The 19,756-nt window shown below is 43.9% G+C and overlaps 1 protein-coding gene across 2 annotated transcripts in view; it reads left to right on the forward strand.

Moving 5' to 3' along the window:
* Positions 1 to 19,756, forward strand: part of LOC126236997 (uncharacterized) — a 38,322-nt gene that overhangs the window by 4,020 nt on the left and 14,546 nt on the right. For both annotated transcript variants that reach the window (XR_007545018.1, XM_049946722.1), the window contains exon 2: positions 15,146 to 15,238. Coding sequence is in view for 1 of the 2 variants with exons in the window: in XM_049946722.1 (XP_049802679.1) it covers positions 15,146 to 15,238 (93 nt within the window). In the remaining variant the exon portion in view is untranslated. The remainder of the gene's footprint in view (positions 1 to 15,145; positions 15,239 to 19,756) is intronic.

The raw sequence follows: 19,756 nt of genomic DNA on the forward strand, positions 1-19,756 counted from the left end.
TTATATAACTTATAAATAATTTAAATATTTCAGTAAGTTACACATATTTATATTCGTGGATTAAGGTTCTAGCGACGCTCTAATTATGAACGGAGAATTAACCAAACTATCCGAAGAATTTGGAGGGAATTACCTTGGAGCATTCACAAGAACTTCAACAGTTTTAGCGCTTTTATTGTATGGTCCCCATGGAAAACTAATTCGGGGTCATCGGATCAAGAGTTAAACGTTGTTTTCCCGGAATAAAAGTCTTTTTCTACGTCTACTTCCACTGTCTGACCTCAAGAGGTTTCGTAATGAGAAGATGATAAAACGGATGGTATAAGAGTTGCTTCGACATCCTGTAGTTAATTTATAATTAGGTATTGTAATTATCTTCGAAAGTAAATGCTGCAACATATTTTCTGGCTTTTCCTAGGAAGGGCTTAAATAGGTAGGGTCTTCATTCTTTCCTCATTGTTGTTACGCGGATGAATCCTTGTGCAAGACAGTGTTATATTTGTATTGAAATGGATGACTATCGAAATGAAGACAATGCTGAAAACGACAATAGCTGCTTCTTTCGAGCAGCATCAAGGAGACCGCCAAACTTGTCGTCCACATCCAACGGACGGATCACCGTCAACAGTAGTGCAGTGCCGCTTGTCCGAGCAAATTCATGGAAGACAGCAGAGGGGTTTCGATTTATCACGAACATTGACGCTCAGTTGATGGCAATAGACTCTTCTTATCCTTATGATCACATATCGGTTATGAACGTCTCCACAATCACTATTCGAATCGACCTGGATTATTTACCCGTAGTCGTGACAATTTATCTTCCCGGAAAAAAGGGAATGGACTCGAGCAACTAAACCTAAAAGCTAAATACAAATTATATCTAAAATTCAGCACGTCTAACATTCTTCTCTCAATATTTTTTAACGTTACCGGTGCGGTTTTGAAGCGGGGACAGACTGTTTGAAGACGTAAATCCATCTGTTTTTCTCCTGCATTAAAACATCCAAAACCTTAGGCTACATGTCTCCACAGAAGACTGAACTGTAGGCGTGAGCCACATGAGACGTCGCAAAGCAAATGGAAGATTGTTGCTCCGTTAGACCAGCCGAAAAGACTGTGATGCTCGAAGTGACGAAAATATATACGAACTTCCCGAGTGACTGTGGATGGAATTTTTAGACGGTTTCCCACAACCCACTAGGTGAATGCTGGGCTGGTGCCCGAGTCTTGCCTCGGTTGCACGATTAGAAAACATTTCGGAAGTACTTTCGCTCACTTCCACTACACGAAGGCAGTTGTGGTACACATATGTGCCAGGGATAACGGGAAGGTGGCAGGAAAGGCACCACACACCCCTTAAATTAACCAAGTCAAACCCGTTAAGAACAAAGCCATCCTTGCTCCGATGCGAGAGAAACCTAAAAAAGAAAATCTACTGAAAATATTCCATAGCACCAGAAACGTAGCAAAACAGTCGATCAGTCGGTCTGTCGATGTTATTATTTACCGAGATAGACTGCGTTTCCTTCAACGATACAAACAACTATTTCCAAGTATTCCAGGAATGCAAACCAAGTAAAAAGAGAGACAAGACAAAATATTACCTGCAGACGACTTCGCCGTGCAGAGCCTTAGGAAGATGAAGGAAGCACTCCACTTTTAACAGAGACATTCAGATTTTCTGGAAAAAGGCTCCATTGCCGGAAGTCGTAATCTTCGATAAAAAAGAGCACGAATATTATTTATTGTTATCTGTGGTCGAAATTCATCTTCACGGATGGTTGTAGCGTCGATATATAGTATAGTTTTCAATGGTACCGTAGATGTCAAGCGAAAATTGTTATGGCACAAAATTTTGTACCACAGATCCTGTAGTATTTAGGATCACGGACGCTATTCTGTGTGTCTTAGTTTAAGTAAAAGGAGGGAACAAGACCAGAATGACACAAATTATACACTAAGTCCTACTACTTGCCTTATGTTTTGCATGTGACTAATGTTGAGCTGATGTAAACGACGACATATATACAGATTTGCAGGAGGAAAGTTGAAAATCCCGTTCGAAGTCTGTGTCACTAGAGACTGATTCACAAAAGATGGTAAATCAGATCTTCCTTTGTGTCTGTAAGCAAATATCTCGGCGTTGAGCTCAAGTACTTCCGGGAAATTTAAGGAATTAGAATAATCTGATGGAATTTGAACCGTCTTTGACGAAGTGTCTTGTCCATTGAGCCGCCGCGCCGAGAGCGCAACTTTACAAGAAGTTCTTAGGTCGGCTGGCGACATCTTTTATTGTGGCCATATATTTCCCCTGACTGCCCTCAGCCATCCTCTCTAACTACATTTCATTACTCATCTGCATCTAGTCATACAGATCAGCGTTTCTTGAAATATGTTCACTCAAGTGTTCTGCAAAACGTACTTGAGCTTTTTCACAACTTTCAAGAAAGTAAATTAGAAAAGAACAACTTTAAAAAATTGAGTAGTAACTAACCATTGCTCCCATCTACTAATCTGTTTAATATGTACGAATGGGACATCGACAGCTACGAATTGGTTAACTGCGACATTTTTACAAAGATCGATGAACTTAATTTAACCCTTCAAGGCGGACAAGTAAATACATTTAGTATTCTCTAAAAAATCTTACTTTTAAGAGGAAGAATTTTGAAAAATTTGTACGCGCTCTAATAAGTGTCATTGTTTCGCAAGAATGAAAGCCTTTTTAGGGGGAAGGGTCTGGAATAGGAGAGACTTAAATAGTTTGAATGAAGCTATTCATCAGCATGAACAGATTAAGCATGTAAATGAGGTATACGTGGAATTTTGATTTATTGTCAATGTACGACCTACCATTCAACGAAAGAATACGAAACTTCTATTGAGGAGACATCTAATTCACCGTAGGAGGAAAATTTGAATTAACGCTGTTGTCGAAATTGTGATGCAGTTTAAAAAAATGAATATTCTCTACTGTTACAAAACGCCGTGTTTATACTTTTACCATTTGAAACTATATGTACGTGCGAAACGGTGTTCTCGCGACAGTATGCCATCTTAGGCAATTTATAACACTTAAAACACTTGATAATGGCACTTTGAAGCCGGAATCATGATTGTGTAAGCGTAATGTAACACTGTAAATAAACAACAGCCTAATGGCGGCACTGACTTTAAAGGGTGTTCTCACCTTTTGCGTCGACAAAAATTAAATACCGGCAGAGAACTGATTCAGAACCACCCATGATAATTCAACTTTCACCCATAAAGCCAACTGTCAAGTCGAAAATGAGAACCAATACTACACATCTCACCAAAATTTAAATTTAGAAGTACTGTTTGATTATATTACTTTAAAATGAAGCAACTTTACGAACTTATGATTAATTTGAAATTATTTTCTGAAGAAAATAAACAAAGTTTGAAATAGTTGTCATTTTTGTAGGAAATAATTAATTTGCGGAATGTTGTATTGATAATAAACTACACAAATAAGAGTGAACATTAAAGAGGATTCCGCTTACCGAAAACATTAAGAAACTCTGACGCAGATGATGCACAAAGAATATCAAAGGTTCTTATATAATAACACAGGAAAATTTTAGCCACAGACTAGCAGAGCAACGATATAAAATAGCATCATTTCTTACAAGGCCAAGGATGAAGCCAGGGATGACCTTGGAGTCCAGAGTGCATTCGGAGCAAGGCGGCAGATGCGAAAGGAAAAGAAAACGTTGAGAGCCCCTTCCAGAGCACCGAGTGACTTACGTAGTCAGTCTCTGCATTACGTAAAAGGTTAATGTGGGGAAATACATGCCGGTTAGCTGGCTTGTATATGCCTGGAAAAAACCAGTTACCCCGTCGGTAGGAAGGCCTTGAGATGGCCAATTAAACTACGTTGTATAATTTTACGGTGGATACAAAAGAAAAGAACAAACCACGTACTCATTATCTTCGACGCCCTTGATAGTCTTCTTGTTGTATGTACGGGATCATCACTATGACATTTTTTTGAAGGAAGGAAGGTTTAACGTCCCGCCGACATCGAGGTCATTAGAGACGGAGCACAAGCTCGAATTGTTTCAAGGATGGAGAAGGAAATCGGTCGTGCTCTTTCAAAGAAACCATTCCGGCAGTTGCGTGGAGTGATTTAGGGAAGTAACAGGTAACTCAGATCAGGAGGACCGGAGGCAAATTTGAATGGTCGTCCTCCGGGATGCGAGTCCAGTGTGCTACCAAATATGGCACCTCACTCGATGTATCTTTCGACGTTAATGAAAAAATAATTACGAATGCTGTACTGTTGGTATCGTGTAAACTCAGGCAACGCCGTGCACTGTAACGCATTAACGTGTACTAGTGTTCTACATTAAACTGAAGAGCTAAATCCTCATGTGATCCCAAAATCGAGAACGTTGAAAAATTATGTGAACTTCTAATAGACGAATTAGTAGTGCTAAACTGTTTTTCCTGCCGTGATTCAATCAATATTTGTTTGAAACAAATAAGCTCTTAACATTTTCTTAAAATTTATGGCAAATTTCACGAACTACCGTTGTAACAAGTACGAAAATTTCTATTTCTTGTCTCGCTAGAGGCATATATACTAGATAGTGAAACTTATTTGTATTGTCAGAGGATAATCCTCGTAGTAGTTGTCGTATAATTGGTTCATAGCTTCCTGAAACAAATTTCTCACTCTGCAACGGAAAATACAATGTTGAGAAATTCCTTATTAATTAAAACTCTATTCCAGACTTAACCTTGAGCCCAGATGACTTTCGCTGGCAGTGCCTAGCAAGATCTCTCTGTTGCAGCACACAGCTGTAACCGGTCAGGAACCTTGGAATAAGAACCTTTAGAAAGGCAACAGGGAAACAGATAAGAGCTGCCATTGTGGAAAATAGGAGCTGACCATTACAGTAATCGGACAGAACATCACAACCAAGCGTGAGTTGTGGGATTAGCATGCTTAGGATACATGGAACAACAGTAAATTAAATCAACAGGTATGTAGCCGGAAAAGAGATGCTGAAAATATTTTGTCAGCGACTAACTGCAGCCGGATATTGAGTGCTGCTCGTGTAGGTACCTCTCGAAAGATAGAAATCCATAGCGAAACCGATAATAGACAACAGGAGTTGAAACAAACGCGTGTAATTCCTTAACTGGGCGACGGTAACTTGCGTTTTGTAAACAGTGCAGGGGGTGCCATACTGAGGTGAACTATCAGCGCTGGTCAAAGTGCAGATATGTCTCAACCGTTTGTTGGAAATTGAGCATTTGTAGCAGGAAACCTGTCTGTGCGAACCAACGATATTGTCAGAAATGACTGTCCTAGTCATGGGAGCTTCGTAATTGCAATGACGATAACTTGCATGGTTTGTAATGTAAGGTCGCTTTATGTCGAGTATCCCCTCGAGATACATCGTGTACCAGAGGCGAACAAGTTGATTCGTGGACCAAGTACTCACCAGTGGCAACCTTATTATGTTTGAACCACGCTCAACTTCCCGACGTAGGTACTTACTACTGAAAGCATAAGAAACACTGCAGACGGCGTCGAGATTATTGCTGTGGATTTACGTCAGTTAATGACAGAAATCTTATTCACCAGTTACGCCGCTTTCCAGTTGGACTATTGTATGTATCAAATATTTGAAATAGTGCTACACTGGTTCGATAAGCATTACGGTGATGTCTTGGTCCTTAAATCAAACCCCTCTGGTACATTTAAGTCTACCATATGTAAGTGATGGGTAATACACGGTGTACTCCTACCTAACCCATTCGCCAATGGTACGTGGGACAAAAACGTATAGGATTCAGCTCCTCTGACCTTCAGGGATTACTTGTGATCCGTCATCCATTATGTATCTCCTGTCACGTGCTAAAGAACTGTCGAAAGCACAAGGCGAATTTCAGTAGTTTGGTGTACTTAAAACGATCCATTACTATACCTGGTAGGTATTGCTACTGTTATGGCTTACAGTTGGCTTCCGCAAAGTCACGAATCTTAAGGTTACTGTCTTAACCAACTATTTCCGTTAAATAATTTACTTACAGTCGTTAGCTCAGCATTACTAGAACAAATAAAATTCAGCAGAGCGTAAGTTATATACCTGGAAAAAAATATTAAGGGGAAATTTACTTTGAGGAGTCTACAGTCTGTAAAGCTTTCTGAAGTGCTGGACTCCCAAATTCTGAATCGATCAAAGTCTTAAGACTACGGCCACTGTCGTCCATAACAATCCATAAATACGGTGTACAGTAGTGCTGCGGTAGCTATTTTTGAATGCTGTGTTACAGTTCGCTGTGCAGTTTACATAGATTTATTCAGAAATAACTCTGGGGTCTCAGAATCCAACGGAATGAAAACCGAAAAACCCAGACAGAGGATCTCTCCAGGTTTCGATCCGTAACAAACGCAGTTGCTTAGTTGAAGTATCCAAGACTGGAAGGCAGGCGTGTCAGAACATGTAGGCAAATTGTCCGCGCCGTATTGCCGCAAGTAGTTAGTGTCCACCTGCAGATACGCAACAGAATCAACAGATTTTCAAAGCGGGCTGTTGACCTTGCCCACACACATGCTCCCCCGCCTATGTTGACGTTTGCTGCGTCGTAAACGGTGACCATATTGAGCACCTGTAGTGTGACTTAAAAACTTGGAGAAATTCTCTATCGATTGACACGCATATATTCTGTATATGCTGTAGTTTCCAGTTTGCGCACAGTCATTTCCTGAAACCCTAGAGATACTTATCAATAACCCGCAACTGTGATGCGTGATTAAGTAATTTATGGTCCAAAACACTTTATAATCTGGGCAGCCAAACCATGAAAATTCATCTGTTAACTGATGCTTTGTTTAAACGACCGTTTTCGCAGCTTATAGCTGCATCTTCAAGTATACATCTGAGTAGAAAGAATGGGCGAGTGCAGAAGGATTCGCTCTCTGAGGGTTCCATGCAAACTTAATTAAGTATGCAGATAATTTATCCATCCCGGGAATCAATAATATCGACGATTTTAGCGTGTTATCGACATCGATACTGGCAAGATCACAGGGGAAACATACACCATAAGGAAAAATAGAAGATTGTATTAAAACCATAGAGCTGATGGTTTGGGCTGGCTGATCACAAGAATAAAAGAGGATGAGCCAGCCACTCTGCAACACATTAAAATGTCCACTCCAAAAAGTCAAGGCAAGATGAACACATGTAGGGAAAAGATGAACACAAACAAATGCAAATAAAGGTTGACAAAGTTAAAATGGAGGGAAAGTGGAGGCCCCAGACAGAAGGCCAAACGCCCACCCATATATGGTATGATAAAAACCCCCTTCACGAATAGAAAGTAAAACTAAATCTTCCGTTGAGGAACTGTCACCCAACGCCGAAGAAAGGCTGCTGGGATGGTTAAATGTCCGCCGCAGAACAGCTAAATTGGGCAGTCAAGGAAGATGTGCACGGCAGTCAGAAGTGAGCCACAGCGACACAGTGGTGGGTCCTCGCGTTGGAGAATGTAGCCAAGTGTTAGCCACGTATGGCCAATGCGGAGGCGGCAAAGGACAACACATTTCCTGCGAGTGGCTTGCGTGGATGACCGCCACACATTCGTCGTCTCCTTGATAGCACGTAGTTTATTTGGTGTACTCAGAGTGCCCATTCAGTATCCCAGATCGCGATAAGATTGCGACGGAAGACTGCTCGCAAATCGGTCTCCGGTAGGCCAATCTCCAGAGATGGTTTACAGGTGGCCTGCTTGGCCAGGTGATCAGCAAGCTCATTGCCTGGCATCCCGACATGGCCTGGGGTCCAAATGAAGGTCATTGAGCGTCGACTGGTGTAGAGGGCATAAAGAGACTCCTGGATTAAGAGTACATAGGGATGCCTGGGGAAGCACTGGTCGAGAGTTTGTAGGCTGCTTAAGGAGTCACTACAAATAAAGGACTCTCCAGAGCAGGAGCGGATGTGATCAAGAGTGCAATAGATGGCAACCCACTCTGCTGCGAAAATGCTGCAGCCGTCCAGCAAGGAGCGTTGTTCATTATGGCCAACGTGAGCATAAGCATAGCCAACAAGACCATCAACTAGTGATCCATCGGTGTAGATTATTTCTGAGCCCTCAAAGTGGCATTGAAGACAGATAAAATACCGACAGAGGGCCTCAGGTGGAACTGAGCCAAGAACAGAGATAAAATCCCGACAGAGGACCTCAGGTGGAACTGAGCCTTTGGGACCTTGCAATAGGTCCAACCGAAGCCGTGGTCGAAGTATGGACCATAGAGGTGTACGGAAGTGGACCTGCAGAAAAAAGGTGGTGAGGGGGAAGCGCCGATTTCATGAAGAAGTGACCAGATACGGGCGGCGAAGGGAAGCCCAGTTCTAGGCCACCGTTGTGGGAGATGGACAGCCGTGTTGGGGAAAAGATGACGGTAATTTGGATGGCGAGACGAACTATATATGTGGGCGGTAGAATTTGCGAGGAATAGCTGCCGCAGGAGCCTCAGCTTCCATAAGTAGGCTGTTCACGGGGCTAGATCGGAAGGCACCCGTCGCGAGGCCAACCCCATAGTGGTGGATGGGGTCTATTAGACTCAGTGTAGAGGGGGCTGCTGAACTATATACCACGCTCCCGTAATCAATACAGGACTGTAGAAGGACTTGGTACAGATGCAACAGTGTACGACGATCAGCACCCCAGTCGGTGTGGCTCAGGCATCGAATAAGATTAAGGTGCCGCCAGCACTTGTCCTTAAGCTGACAAAGATGTGGCAGCTAACTTAAGCAGGCGTCAGAGACCAGTCCCAGAAAGCGGCAACTCTCCACTACATCTAGTAGTTGGTCATCAAGGTAAAGTTCTGGATGGCGCTGGATGGTAAGACGACTGCAAAGGTGTATCAAGCAAGTTTTGGTGGCCGAAAACTAAAAGCCATGAGTGAGGGCTCACGATTGCGCCTTCTGTATAGCTCCCTGCAGACGGCGTTCAGCCGCAACAGTAGAAGAGGAGCAGAACGAAATACAAAAATCGTCAGCGTGTAGGAGAGGAGATACTGACGATCCTACTGCTAATGCGAGACCATTGACGGTAACTAAAAAGAGTGGGACACTCAGGACAGATCCCATTCTCTTGTATATGGGGTACACTATGGGAAGCACACCACTCTGAAAGCGTGGTGTGATAAAAAGTTCTGTATAAAAATTGGGAGTGGACCCCAGACCCCACTCATGCAGTGTAGCGAGGACGTGGTGTCGCCAAATGGTTTTGTAGACCTTCGTGAGATCGAAAAAGATGGCAATGAGGTGTTGTCGCCAGGAAAAGGCAGGTTGAATGGCAGACTCCAGGTACACCATGTTGTCGATGGTGGAGCGTCCTCGGTGAAAACAACCCTGGGACGGAGCCAGGAGGTCCCAAGACTCAAGAAGCCAACACAACTGCTGGCTCACCATATGTTCAAGCAGCTTGCACAGAACATTGGTGGGGCTGATGGGATGATAACTGTCAACATCTAGTGGGTTCTTCCTGGACTTTAGCACTGGCATGATGACACTTTCCCGCCATTGCAATGGGAAGTCACTATCGCTCCAAATGTTGTTGAAGACAGCTAGGAGGTAGCGTTGGGAATCCGTTGACAGATGTTTCAGCATTTGTGAATGGATGTGACCTGGGCCAGGTGATGTGTCAGGACAGTTGGCAAGGGCACTGAGGAATTCCCACTCACTGAAGGGAGCGTTATAAGGCTCAGGGTGGCGTGGAGCAAAAAAGAGGTGTTGTCGCTCCACCCTTTGGTTGAGGAGACGAAAGGTGGGGTGGTAATTCTCCGATGCAGAGATGTGAGCATAATGATCAGCAAGATGCTCTGCAATTACGTCGAGATCGACTGAGACAGCTCCCTTTTTGTAAATTCCAGATTCACCTGCTGGGTTCTGGTAGCCATAAAGTCGGCAGAGCTTGGTCAGAACCTGGGAGGGGGAGGTAATGTTCCAATAGTGGAGACATAGCGTTCCCAACACTCCTGCTTCCTTCATTTGATGAGGAGGCAAACCTGCACTCAGATCCATTTGAAGGTAATAGGGTTCTCCTGGTATAGGTGGCGCTTATGTCGTTGGAGGGCCTGCCTACAATCTCTAATGACTGCAGCGATTTCAGGTGACCACCAATGAACTGACTTCCTCTGGGTGTAACCAGATGAACGAGGGATTGCTGATTCAGCATCGGGAACAGTATTATTAGTGACGACATGGATCACTTCATCGATGGTGGCATGCAACGGATACTCTATGTGGGTAGCGGATGTGAAAGTGTTCCAGCCAGCCTTGGGAGGAACCCACCTGGGCAGGTGCTGAGAAGAGGGCCAGGACTGCAAACCGAGAGATCAATGGCTGAGTATGTGCCATTTGCCACACTGAAATGTGTGGGGGCACCTGTATTTAGTAGGCAAAGGTCGAGGCGAGTGAGTAGGTCCTCAACATCTTTGCCATGACCATTAACCTTGGCTCCATCCCACAAAGGGTTAAGGGTGTTAAAATCACCCAGAAGCCGAAAAGGTGGGGGAGTTGCGAAATGAATGCAGCCAAAACATGGGGTGGGGCTTCACCCTCTGGAAAGAATGTAACAGATGGTAATTTCCTGCGGTGTCCTCACCCTGACAGCCACAGCTTCCAAAGCTGTTTGAAGTTCGCTACAGACAGAGGTGAGGACGAAAATACTCACTCCACCTGACAGTTTGTCAAAGGCAGGACGGTTTTTGTAGTACCCCCAGTAGCCATGGAGGGTGGGTGTATGCATTGCGGGAAACCAGGTGTCTTAAAGGACAATGCAAAGGGCAGGTTTATTGCTTAAGAGTTGACATAACTCAGCCAGTTGGGAGAAAAAGCCACCGCAGTTCCATTGGCGAATGAAACTTTCTGTTATCTGGGGTAGCATGGAGTGACCAAGGAGGCACATTAGGCCTCAGAATCACCTGTCGCGACTGATTGAGCGTTGGCATATAGTACCATTGCATCCGAGGCATCAGCGAGATCTAGGTCCTCAGGGGACGCCAGAATTTCCACCTCGACCTCGGACACATATCTGTGGGGGATTGCTGGTGTAGGCAGCACTGGAGGCTCCCGTTTATTAGTGGACTTCTTCTTTGAAGTTTTGCCCTCTTGCCACTCCTTGGGTGCTTGCCAGGAGGGCTTCTTGGAAGTAGCTTCAGGGAGAGAGGACGACCTTGAAGCCCTTCGACCAGCAGCCAGTGGATATTTCAACCACTGGCTGGTGTCCACTGGGCTACGTGGGGTGGGGACTGTGGAAGGTAGCGTCCCCAGGGACTCCTTCCGCATAAGAGGAGCCAGGGGAGGCCATTGCTTCCCTAGCTGGGTGGAGGGAACAGATGTCCCCTGGCATTTTGGGGGGCGATGCTCCCAAAGTAGAAGCTCTGGGAGCAACAGAAGAGGATGTACCTCCAGCCACCTGGATGGGGGAGGAAGATGGGCGACATAAAGGGCCCACAGGACCAATCTTAGAGGAAGGGCATAACGACGTCATCGATTGCGACGCCGTTGCGGCGGCGTCATTTGAAGATAGCATGGCAGCAGGGTTTAGTGGTTCATATTTTAGTTTAGCCTTTTGGTAAGATAGGCTGTCCAGCCAGGGTCTTGTACTCCATAATTTTATGCTCCTTTTGGAGTACCGGGCAGGTTGGCGAGCAGGGGAGTGATGCTGTCCACAGTTCACACAGGTAAGAGGAGGCACACATGGAGTATTCATATGCAGTGAACAGCTGTAGTCTCTACATATGGCATTGGAAGGGCACTGGGAGGACATGTGCCCAAATTTCCAATATTTAAAGTATCGCATAATGGGAGGGACAAAGGGTTTGATGTCACACCGGTAAATCATAACCTTGACCTTTTCAGGTAACGAATCACCCTCAATGGCCAAGATGAAGGCACCAGTGTCAACCCTATTGTCTTTGGATCTCCTATAAATGCGCCAGATGAAACGAACACCCCAACTTTCTAAATTGGCGTGTAGCTCATCATCTGAGTGTAACAGGAGGTTGCGATGAAAAATAATTCCCTGGACCATATTGAGGCTTTTGTGGGGAGTGACTGAAACAGTGATATCACCCAGCTTGTTACAGGCGAGTAACGCCCGGGACTGGGTTAGGGATGCTGTCTGAATCAAAACAGACCCATTGTGCATTTTGGATAGCGCTATCACTTCCCCAAACTTATCTTCCAGGTGCTCAACAAAAAACAGAGGCTTTGGTCCCATAAAGGAGTACCCATCAGTTCTGTTGCAAAATAAGTAAATTGGCGAATAAGGATCCTGTAGCTCTGAAGCTCTACGTGCCTCCCAAGGTGTTGCTAAGGAGGGGAATGATTTAGGATCATACCTGTCAGTGTTGTAATCACTCTTTCCTTTCTTAGAGAATGCTGGGGCCATTCGGTCCCCAGCAAAAGATGACTTAGTCCACTTCATTGCGGGTCATCCGCTCTGATGCCACCCACTCCGATCAGGAGCTCTCCCAATGGGCACCATCCAGCCACAGCAAAGGCCACCTGGCTTGATGGCCATTGCCAGTTTTCCGGATGTTCCAGGACGACAGGCATCTATTCCTTGGCATACGTGGGGAGTTTACAGCTCAGGTATCAGCAGTGCAATCCCTGTTTTGTCAGGCGGCTACCACCAAATGGGTACATGATAGCCCCACCACAATGGGCTGGGTACCGTGCTGGATGTTAGGCGCAGAGAAATCCAGTATTGTCATGGGGGCAAAAGGGGACAGGAGACGACGGAAGAAGATGACCTACCCTAGAGAGGTCCTCACCCAGATAGTTGAATTGCAGATGGAGATGCAAAGCCATGACAAGATGTTCAGGAGATCCAATCTAATGGCACTATGGATAGCTGATGCACAACCTAAGGCGTCCTTCCCCATATGGCCCGCACTTCTGTAGAATTTGGAAAAATGGAGGTCAAACCCTGCAGGGGACCATCACATAAAGGCCGAAACGTGTGAGACTCCTTTTAGTCGCCTCTTACGACAGGCAGGAATACCTCGAGCCTATTCGAAACCCCGGACCCAAAGGGAGGGGAGGGGGGGTGGATGACGAGGTGAAAGAAGCAGTTAAAGACTGGTTGTTCACACAGGCGGCTGATGTCTATGTCTTAGGGATACAAAAGTTTGTAACACGTTATGACAGATGCTTAAACAAAGATGAGAACTTCTTAGAATAATAGTGAAACATGTAAGGAATTAAGTAAAAACATTTTTTGAAAAAAAATCTGTGATGGATTACATTTTACAGTAAATCAGACTTAAATTTCTGCATAACCCTCGTACTTACGTCACATACACTGTCTATAAAATGAAGCAAAGCTTATTTGGCTTAGTTCAGTTTAGAGGAAATGTATGTAATATGTAAATACTACTGGAATAACCGCCTGAGACCATTGAAAGACAGGGCCATAAGTTGCGCGCAAAAATCGTACATAAAATACGTGCACCCATGCATTATTAACTGACATAACTCCAGCGCATGTTGGAAGTAAAGCCTCCGTAACTCGTAGTGGGAAGAACAGTAAATATGACGTTATAGTTCTTCGTATTTCAAAGGGATATTCGAAACGGTCACTGTCAAACTTAATCTAAAATGTTCGCACTTGGAGATTCAATTTGTCATCAGCAGTAAATTTAGCGTCTATGTTATCTGTTTGGTTGTAACGAATAACTAGTACAGGCTACGAATAATACACAAAATTCGCTACTCGCTATTGGAGACAATAAGTATCATTGTGCCTGGTGAACACCTCGATGTACGGGCGGTTCTTCTGCTGACGTGGAAGGGCTCCGCCGTGCCTTCGTCGGCGTCTCCCCAACTGCGAAGGACCTTACCGTTAACTGAAGTGCTTCTTTTCGTAGAGTTATCACGAGCCTATTCCTATGCTATGGAAGGAAAGCTTCACACACATGTTAATTGATTTCAGTTGCTTCTTATTTATCTCTTCGAGCCAGACGACATATATATATATATATATATATATATATATATATATATATATATATATATAAAAAGCTGCAATTCAACTTGTTGTTGTTGTTGTGGTCTTCAGTCCTGAGACTGGTTTGATGCAGCTCTCTATGCTACTCTATCCTGTGCAAGCTTCTTCATCTCCCAGTACCTACTGCAACCTACATCCTTCTGAATCTGCTTAGTGTATTCATCTCTTGGTCTCCCTCTACGATTTTTACCCTCCACGCTGCCCTCCAATGCTAAATTTGTGATACCTTGATGCCTCAAAACATGTCCTACCAACCGATCCCTTCTTCTAGTCAAGTTGTGCCACAAACTTCTCTTCTCCCCAATCCTATTCAATACCTCCTCATTAGTTACGTGATCTACCCACCTTATCTTCAGCATTCTTCTGTAGCACCACATTTCGAAAGCTTCTATTCTCTTATTGTCCAAACTGGTTATCGTCCATGTTTCACTTCCATACATGGCTACACTCCATACAAGTACTTTCAGAAACGACTTCCTGACACTTAAATCTATACTCGATGTTAACAAATTTCTCTTCTTCAGAAACGATTTCCTTGCCATTGCCAGTCTACATTTCATATCCTCCCTACTTCGACCATCATCAGTTATTTTACTCCCTAAATAGCGAAACTCCTTTACTACTTTAAGTAGTAAAGTCATAATTTGATTTTCTTAGTATTTACATAGCCAATAATTAGATGAAAATGCAAAATCTAATAACGAGTAGTATAATCCCTCTTTTCGGACAAGAGGACTTTTATTCATCTAACAACAACGCAAATATCATTTTAATTAAAAAGGTAGGAGACGAGGTACTGGCAGAAGTAAAGCTGTGAGGACCGGTCGTGAGTCGTGCTTCGGTAGCTCAGATGGTAGAGCACTTGCGCGCGAAAGGCAAAGGTCCCGAGTTCGAGTCTCGGTCGGGCACACAGTTTTAATCTGCCAGGAAGTTTCATATCAGCGCACACTCCGCTGCAGAGTGAAAGTCTCATTCTGGAATCATTTTAATTAGTTTTGACGTAAAACGTAAACAGGCAAGAGAACTTTTATAAAGTGTAACTGTAGTTTCAGGGTATAACACTGCTGCGTTCTGTTTGTTGCAGCGGACTACGTCCCCGTGTGTCCGAGGAATGACCCTGACATCAACGCCTGTGTTTCGAATGCTATCGAGAAGCTGAGACCCGCACTGATGAAAGGTAAGCGGAGGTGTCGTACAGGCAGCAGTATACTGCAACCAAACAGCATTCTGTCTTGCAACTGTTGCTGGAGTGTAGTCCATAGAAGTAGATCGTAAAATTTACATGTAACTACCGTGACTCTACATGATCAATTGTTTTTTACCTTTATTTTGACTTTTATTCTATTTTTAACTTGGAAATCTGTCTAAGATGTACTCATTTCTAGAAAGAACATTTCTCCATGCATTAATTTTAAGCATGTTAAGAACTCTGCTTCGATAAACCCTCTTCCAGGCACTCTTGCGTGATTTGCAGAGTATCCACGTAGATGTAGATGTACAGATGCCTAATGTATTTACTTATTTGGAAAAAAAAAGTCATACGATCAGCAACGTTTCAACTTGCTTTTAACTTGGATGTAACATGAAACGTGAATGAGCTGTAACAAGCTGATTTACTAGCAAGTGAAATGTAAAAGAGTGGGCGATTTTCTTACACATTTTCGTTAAATGTAAACCTGTTGATGCACACTCATGAGCGAACTGATTAAAGATAGCTGGCCAGACTCCTGTAGAATCCACTTTGACAGTGATAACGGCGGTCTCACATCGTGGGAACGCAATCCACGCTAGGTGCCAGGGAGCCTTCCCGGTTCACGACCATCCACAAGTGTCGGAGAGTGGTTCGATTGCGCTCCACATGTGCTCAGTGTGACTGAGGTCATATCACCTGAGGCTGTGCGCTCAATGAGCGCCCTGACAGTTGAGGTGTGGGGCACTGTGTTGTTGAAAGTACATGGCGCCTGCTGGGCGCTGTAGACAAGCAGTCAGATTCACATGGTCAGCCAGTAGGTTGCTGTAACGACTCACCGCTGAGAGAGCATCGTAAACACAGCTGGAACCCTGTTTCAGATCATTTATGCATTAGAATACCTCCACCAATAGATTCAATGGTGCCCATTTGATTAGCGGAGTGCATTAATTCACTTGATTCTAGACGAACTAATTCCTTCTCATTGGCGTGTACAGCGACTCGCCAGTGAAGGTGGCACTCCTTGCTTGAAGCGTCCAGGGGTGATGCTCCTGAGCCTGTTCTAACTGCTGGAACTGCTACTTTCAGTGGCTACCGTACCACACAGGAAGAACGTAGTTTTGGCGGGTGAGTCGGCGTGGAAGTGGCGAGTCACCTCGTGCACTGTGGCAGGGCATTAACTGTCACGTTCCAAGACAATCGACAGACCCATGTCACCGACACGCTGTTGCCCATGGCAGTTGATTCTGACAGGAGCCTTTTTCTCATGAATCGAATCGCTCGCGGTGCACTCTTGACACGATGGCACGTAAAAAGCCAGGAGCCTTCACCACTTCTTAAATGCAGTGTCCCATATGTCGCTCACCCTCAGACCACTTGCCCTTGCTGCTCTAGACTGTCACGTCGACGGCCAGTGCAGCAACTGAAGAGATCACACTCACGAACTCTTCCAGTCACTGTGTTGATAGAAGCACTCTCTAAAACACAACAGCTACCTATAATTCGGTTGACCATGAATTAAATCTCTGTCTCTGATCAAATATTTCTCGACACCCTTCTGTAATGCAGAATGGACCGCTAGATGTCACGATTCCACCAGTATAGAAGGAGGCGGGGACTATTGTGTTGTCAGTAGAGAAGCATTGACAGCAGGATGGTTGGGTCAGGAGAGCTCTGAGACTTCGAACGAGGACTGGTCATTCCGTGTCATCTGAGTAACAAATCCATCAGGGACTTGTCAATACTTCTAAAGCTGCCCACATCGACTGCTGATGATGTGATTGTGAAGGCAGACCTCATATACTGATAGGCAGGGACAGTCGGGCATTGGGGAAGATGACTCATGAGTCCCACAGTGCTACGAGAGCGAAACTGAATGGCGTACTATGGTCGAGCAGCTCCTTATAAGCAACTCGTTTCTGTAGTCACTGCTAATCGTCACTTGAGGTGGTGTAAAGGGCGACGCTACTGGACAGTGGATGACTGTAAACAAGATATCTGAAATGATGTACCACGCTATACCCTGCGCAACCCAAAGAAAGTATCCGGGTATGGTGAATACCTGGAGAACCTTACCCGCCAACACTGAAGCATGGCGGAGGTGGTGTCACGGTTTGGAGACGTCTTTCTAGGTTAGTGTGTGGTCTCCTTGCTGTTGTTAAGAAAACGCTAAATTCTGAAGGATCTGAACTCGTGTTACAACAGAGGAACAGTTCGGAGACGAAAACTGATTGTATAAGCATGACAGCCTATCGCTTCATAGAGAAGCATCTGTGAGCCAATGTTTCTCTGAGAACAGCACTTCTGAAATGAACTTGCCTGCCCGGAGTCCCGACTCGAACCCAATTGAACACTTTTGAAATGAATTAGAACTTCGGCTTCGCTCCAGGCTCTAGCATCCACCATCTCTGGTTTCGGCTCCTAAGAAGACTGGATTGCCATTCCTCTACAAACACATCATTCAAAGTGTCCCCGGCGGAGGTGAGTCATAAAGGCGACGGGTGTACACTGACGATATTTATGTCAACTATTAGTTGTCCGGATACGTTTGATCTGATGTCGTATAAACATCTAGTGAAATAGCTTACTTGGTTGGATCTGTAGGTCATATTTGCGACTAAAATTGTAGCGTGGAATACGCGTAACTGTTACACATGGTAATACAGCTACATATTATATATTTAGAGGTACGTAATTATCTATTTCTGTGTAACAGCTCAGTTATGTTACGGAAGGAATTATCAAAGAGAAAAAAAATCGAATATCATGTGTTGTTGTTGTGGTCTTCAGTCCAAAGACCGATTCGATGCAGCTCTCCATTCAACTCTATCCTGTGCCCCTTCATCTCCGAGTAACCACTGCAACTTACGTCCTTCTGAATCTGTTTATCGTATTCATCTCTTGTCGTCTCTCTAAGATTCCCCCCCCCCTTCCCACCCACGCTTCCTTCCAGTATTAAACTGATGATCCTCTAATGCCTCAGAAGGTGTCCTACTAACCAATCTATTCTTCTAGTCGGGTTATACCACAAATTTCTCATCTCCACAATTTGTTCAGTACCTCCTCATTAGTCATCTGATCTACCCATCTAATCTTGAGCATTCTTCTGTAGCACTACATTTCAAAAGCTTCTATCTTCTTGTCCAAACGTTTTATCGTCCATGTATCAGTTCCATACATAGCTAGACTCCATACAAATACTGTCAGGAAGGATTTCTTGACACTTAAATCTATACTCGATATTAACAAATTTCTCTTCTTCAGAAGCGATTTCCCTGTCATTGCCAGTCTACGTATTATAACCTCCCTACTTCTACCATCATCAGTTATTTTGCTTGCAAAATACTAAAACTCATCTACTACTTTTAAGTGTCTCGTTTCTTAATCTAATTTTCTCAGCATCACATGATTTAATTCGACTGCATTACATTACCCTGGTTTTTCTTTTGTTGATGTTCGTCTTTTATCCTCCTTTCTTGACACTGTCTATTCCGTTCAACAGCTCTTCCAAGTCCTTTGCTCTGTCTGACAGAATTATTATGTCATCAGCAAACCTCAAAGTTTTTATTTCTCCTCCCCAGACTTCTATTCCTATTCCAACTTTTTCTTTTGTTTCCTTTACTGCTTGCAGCAAGCCAAGTTGTGTGTAATGATTTAATAACGTTTGGCAAAACACAATTTACTGTTTTTTTCATTTCAGTGCTTGCTTTAACTCCAATTCTTATATTATGTGCAGAAAAAAAGTACGCTGGCTCCTATTACATATTAAATAGTGCGTGACTCAAATACATCACTTACAGCGGAAGACCCACGATCGAATAATATGAAACGTCCTTCGTAAATTCTACGGTACAGATCACATGCAGTCAATCAGCGATTTACTTGAAATACTCAGATTGCGTTACACACTTCGTATATACGAAATAAATCTTGCACTGTCTGATTAACACAGTTAAAAGGTCGCTTCAAAAAGGTAAAACCAAGGGTCGAAAATAAATGAAACAAAACCCAAAACTTTTATAATGAACCTTTTAAAATTTTCCTCCTGTGGGTACTGAACGCGTAATAACTGTCAAAGTATAAAGACTTGCTGAAATCCACTCTCAATTGCTTTTCCGCCTCGTTACTTATTCAAGTTCCAGAAAAATGTCTAAGGAGGGAGGCATGCCTGTAGCTGTGAACATGCCAATAATCACACTTATTTAAAGAAGCATAACAGAGGCATTTCATAATCTGTCTAGAAAGTCCCAGCATCTACATGTCAAAGAAAGAGATCATCTAAATAAATTAAAAGCATCGTGAGTAGCATATGTTGCCCCTGAATCGCATGTGTTAAAGGCATTTAAATGGACGAAGGAGCCGCTCATGGATCATTTCTCCGTTGTGGATGACTTTTCTGTTAGAAAACGTCTCCTTGCTATAACGGCAGAATGGAGCTACCGTTGTTTGGGGACCGAACAGAGGATTTACAATGCATATTCTGGTTTATATTCATCCTACTTGAAT

This window comes from Schistocerca nitens, chromosome 2 (genome assembly GCF_023898315.1).
Source record: "Schistocerca nitens isolate TAMUIC-IGC-003100 chromosome 2, iqSchNite1.1, whole genome shotgun sequence".
Taxonomy (NCBI): Eukaryota; Metazoa; Arthropoda; class Insecta; order Orthoptera; family Acrididae; genus Schistocerca; species Schistocerca nitens.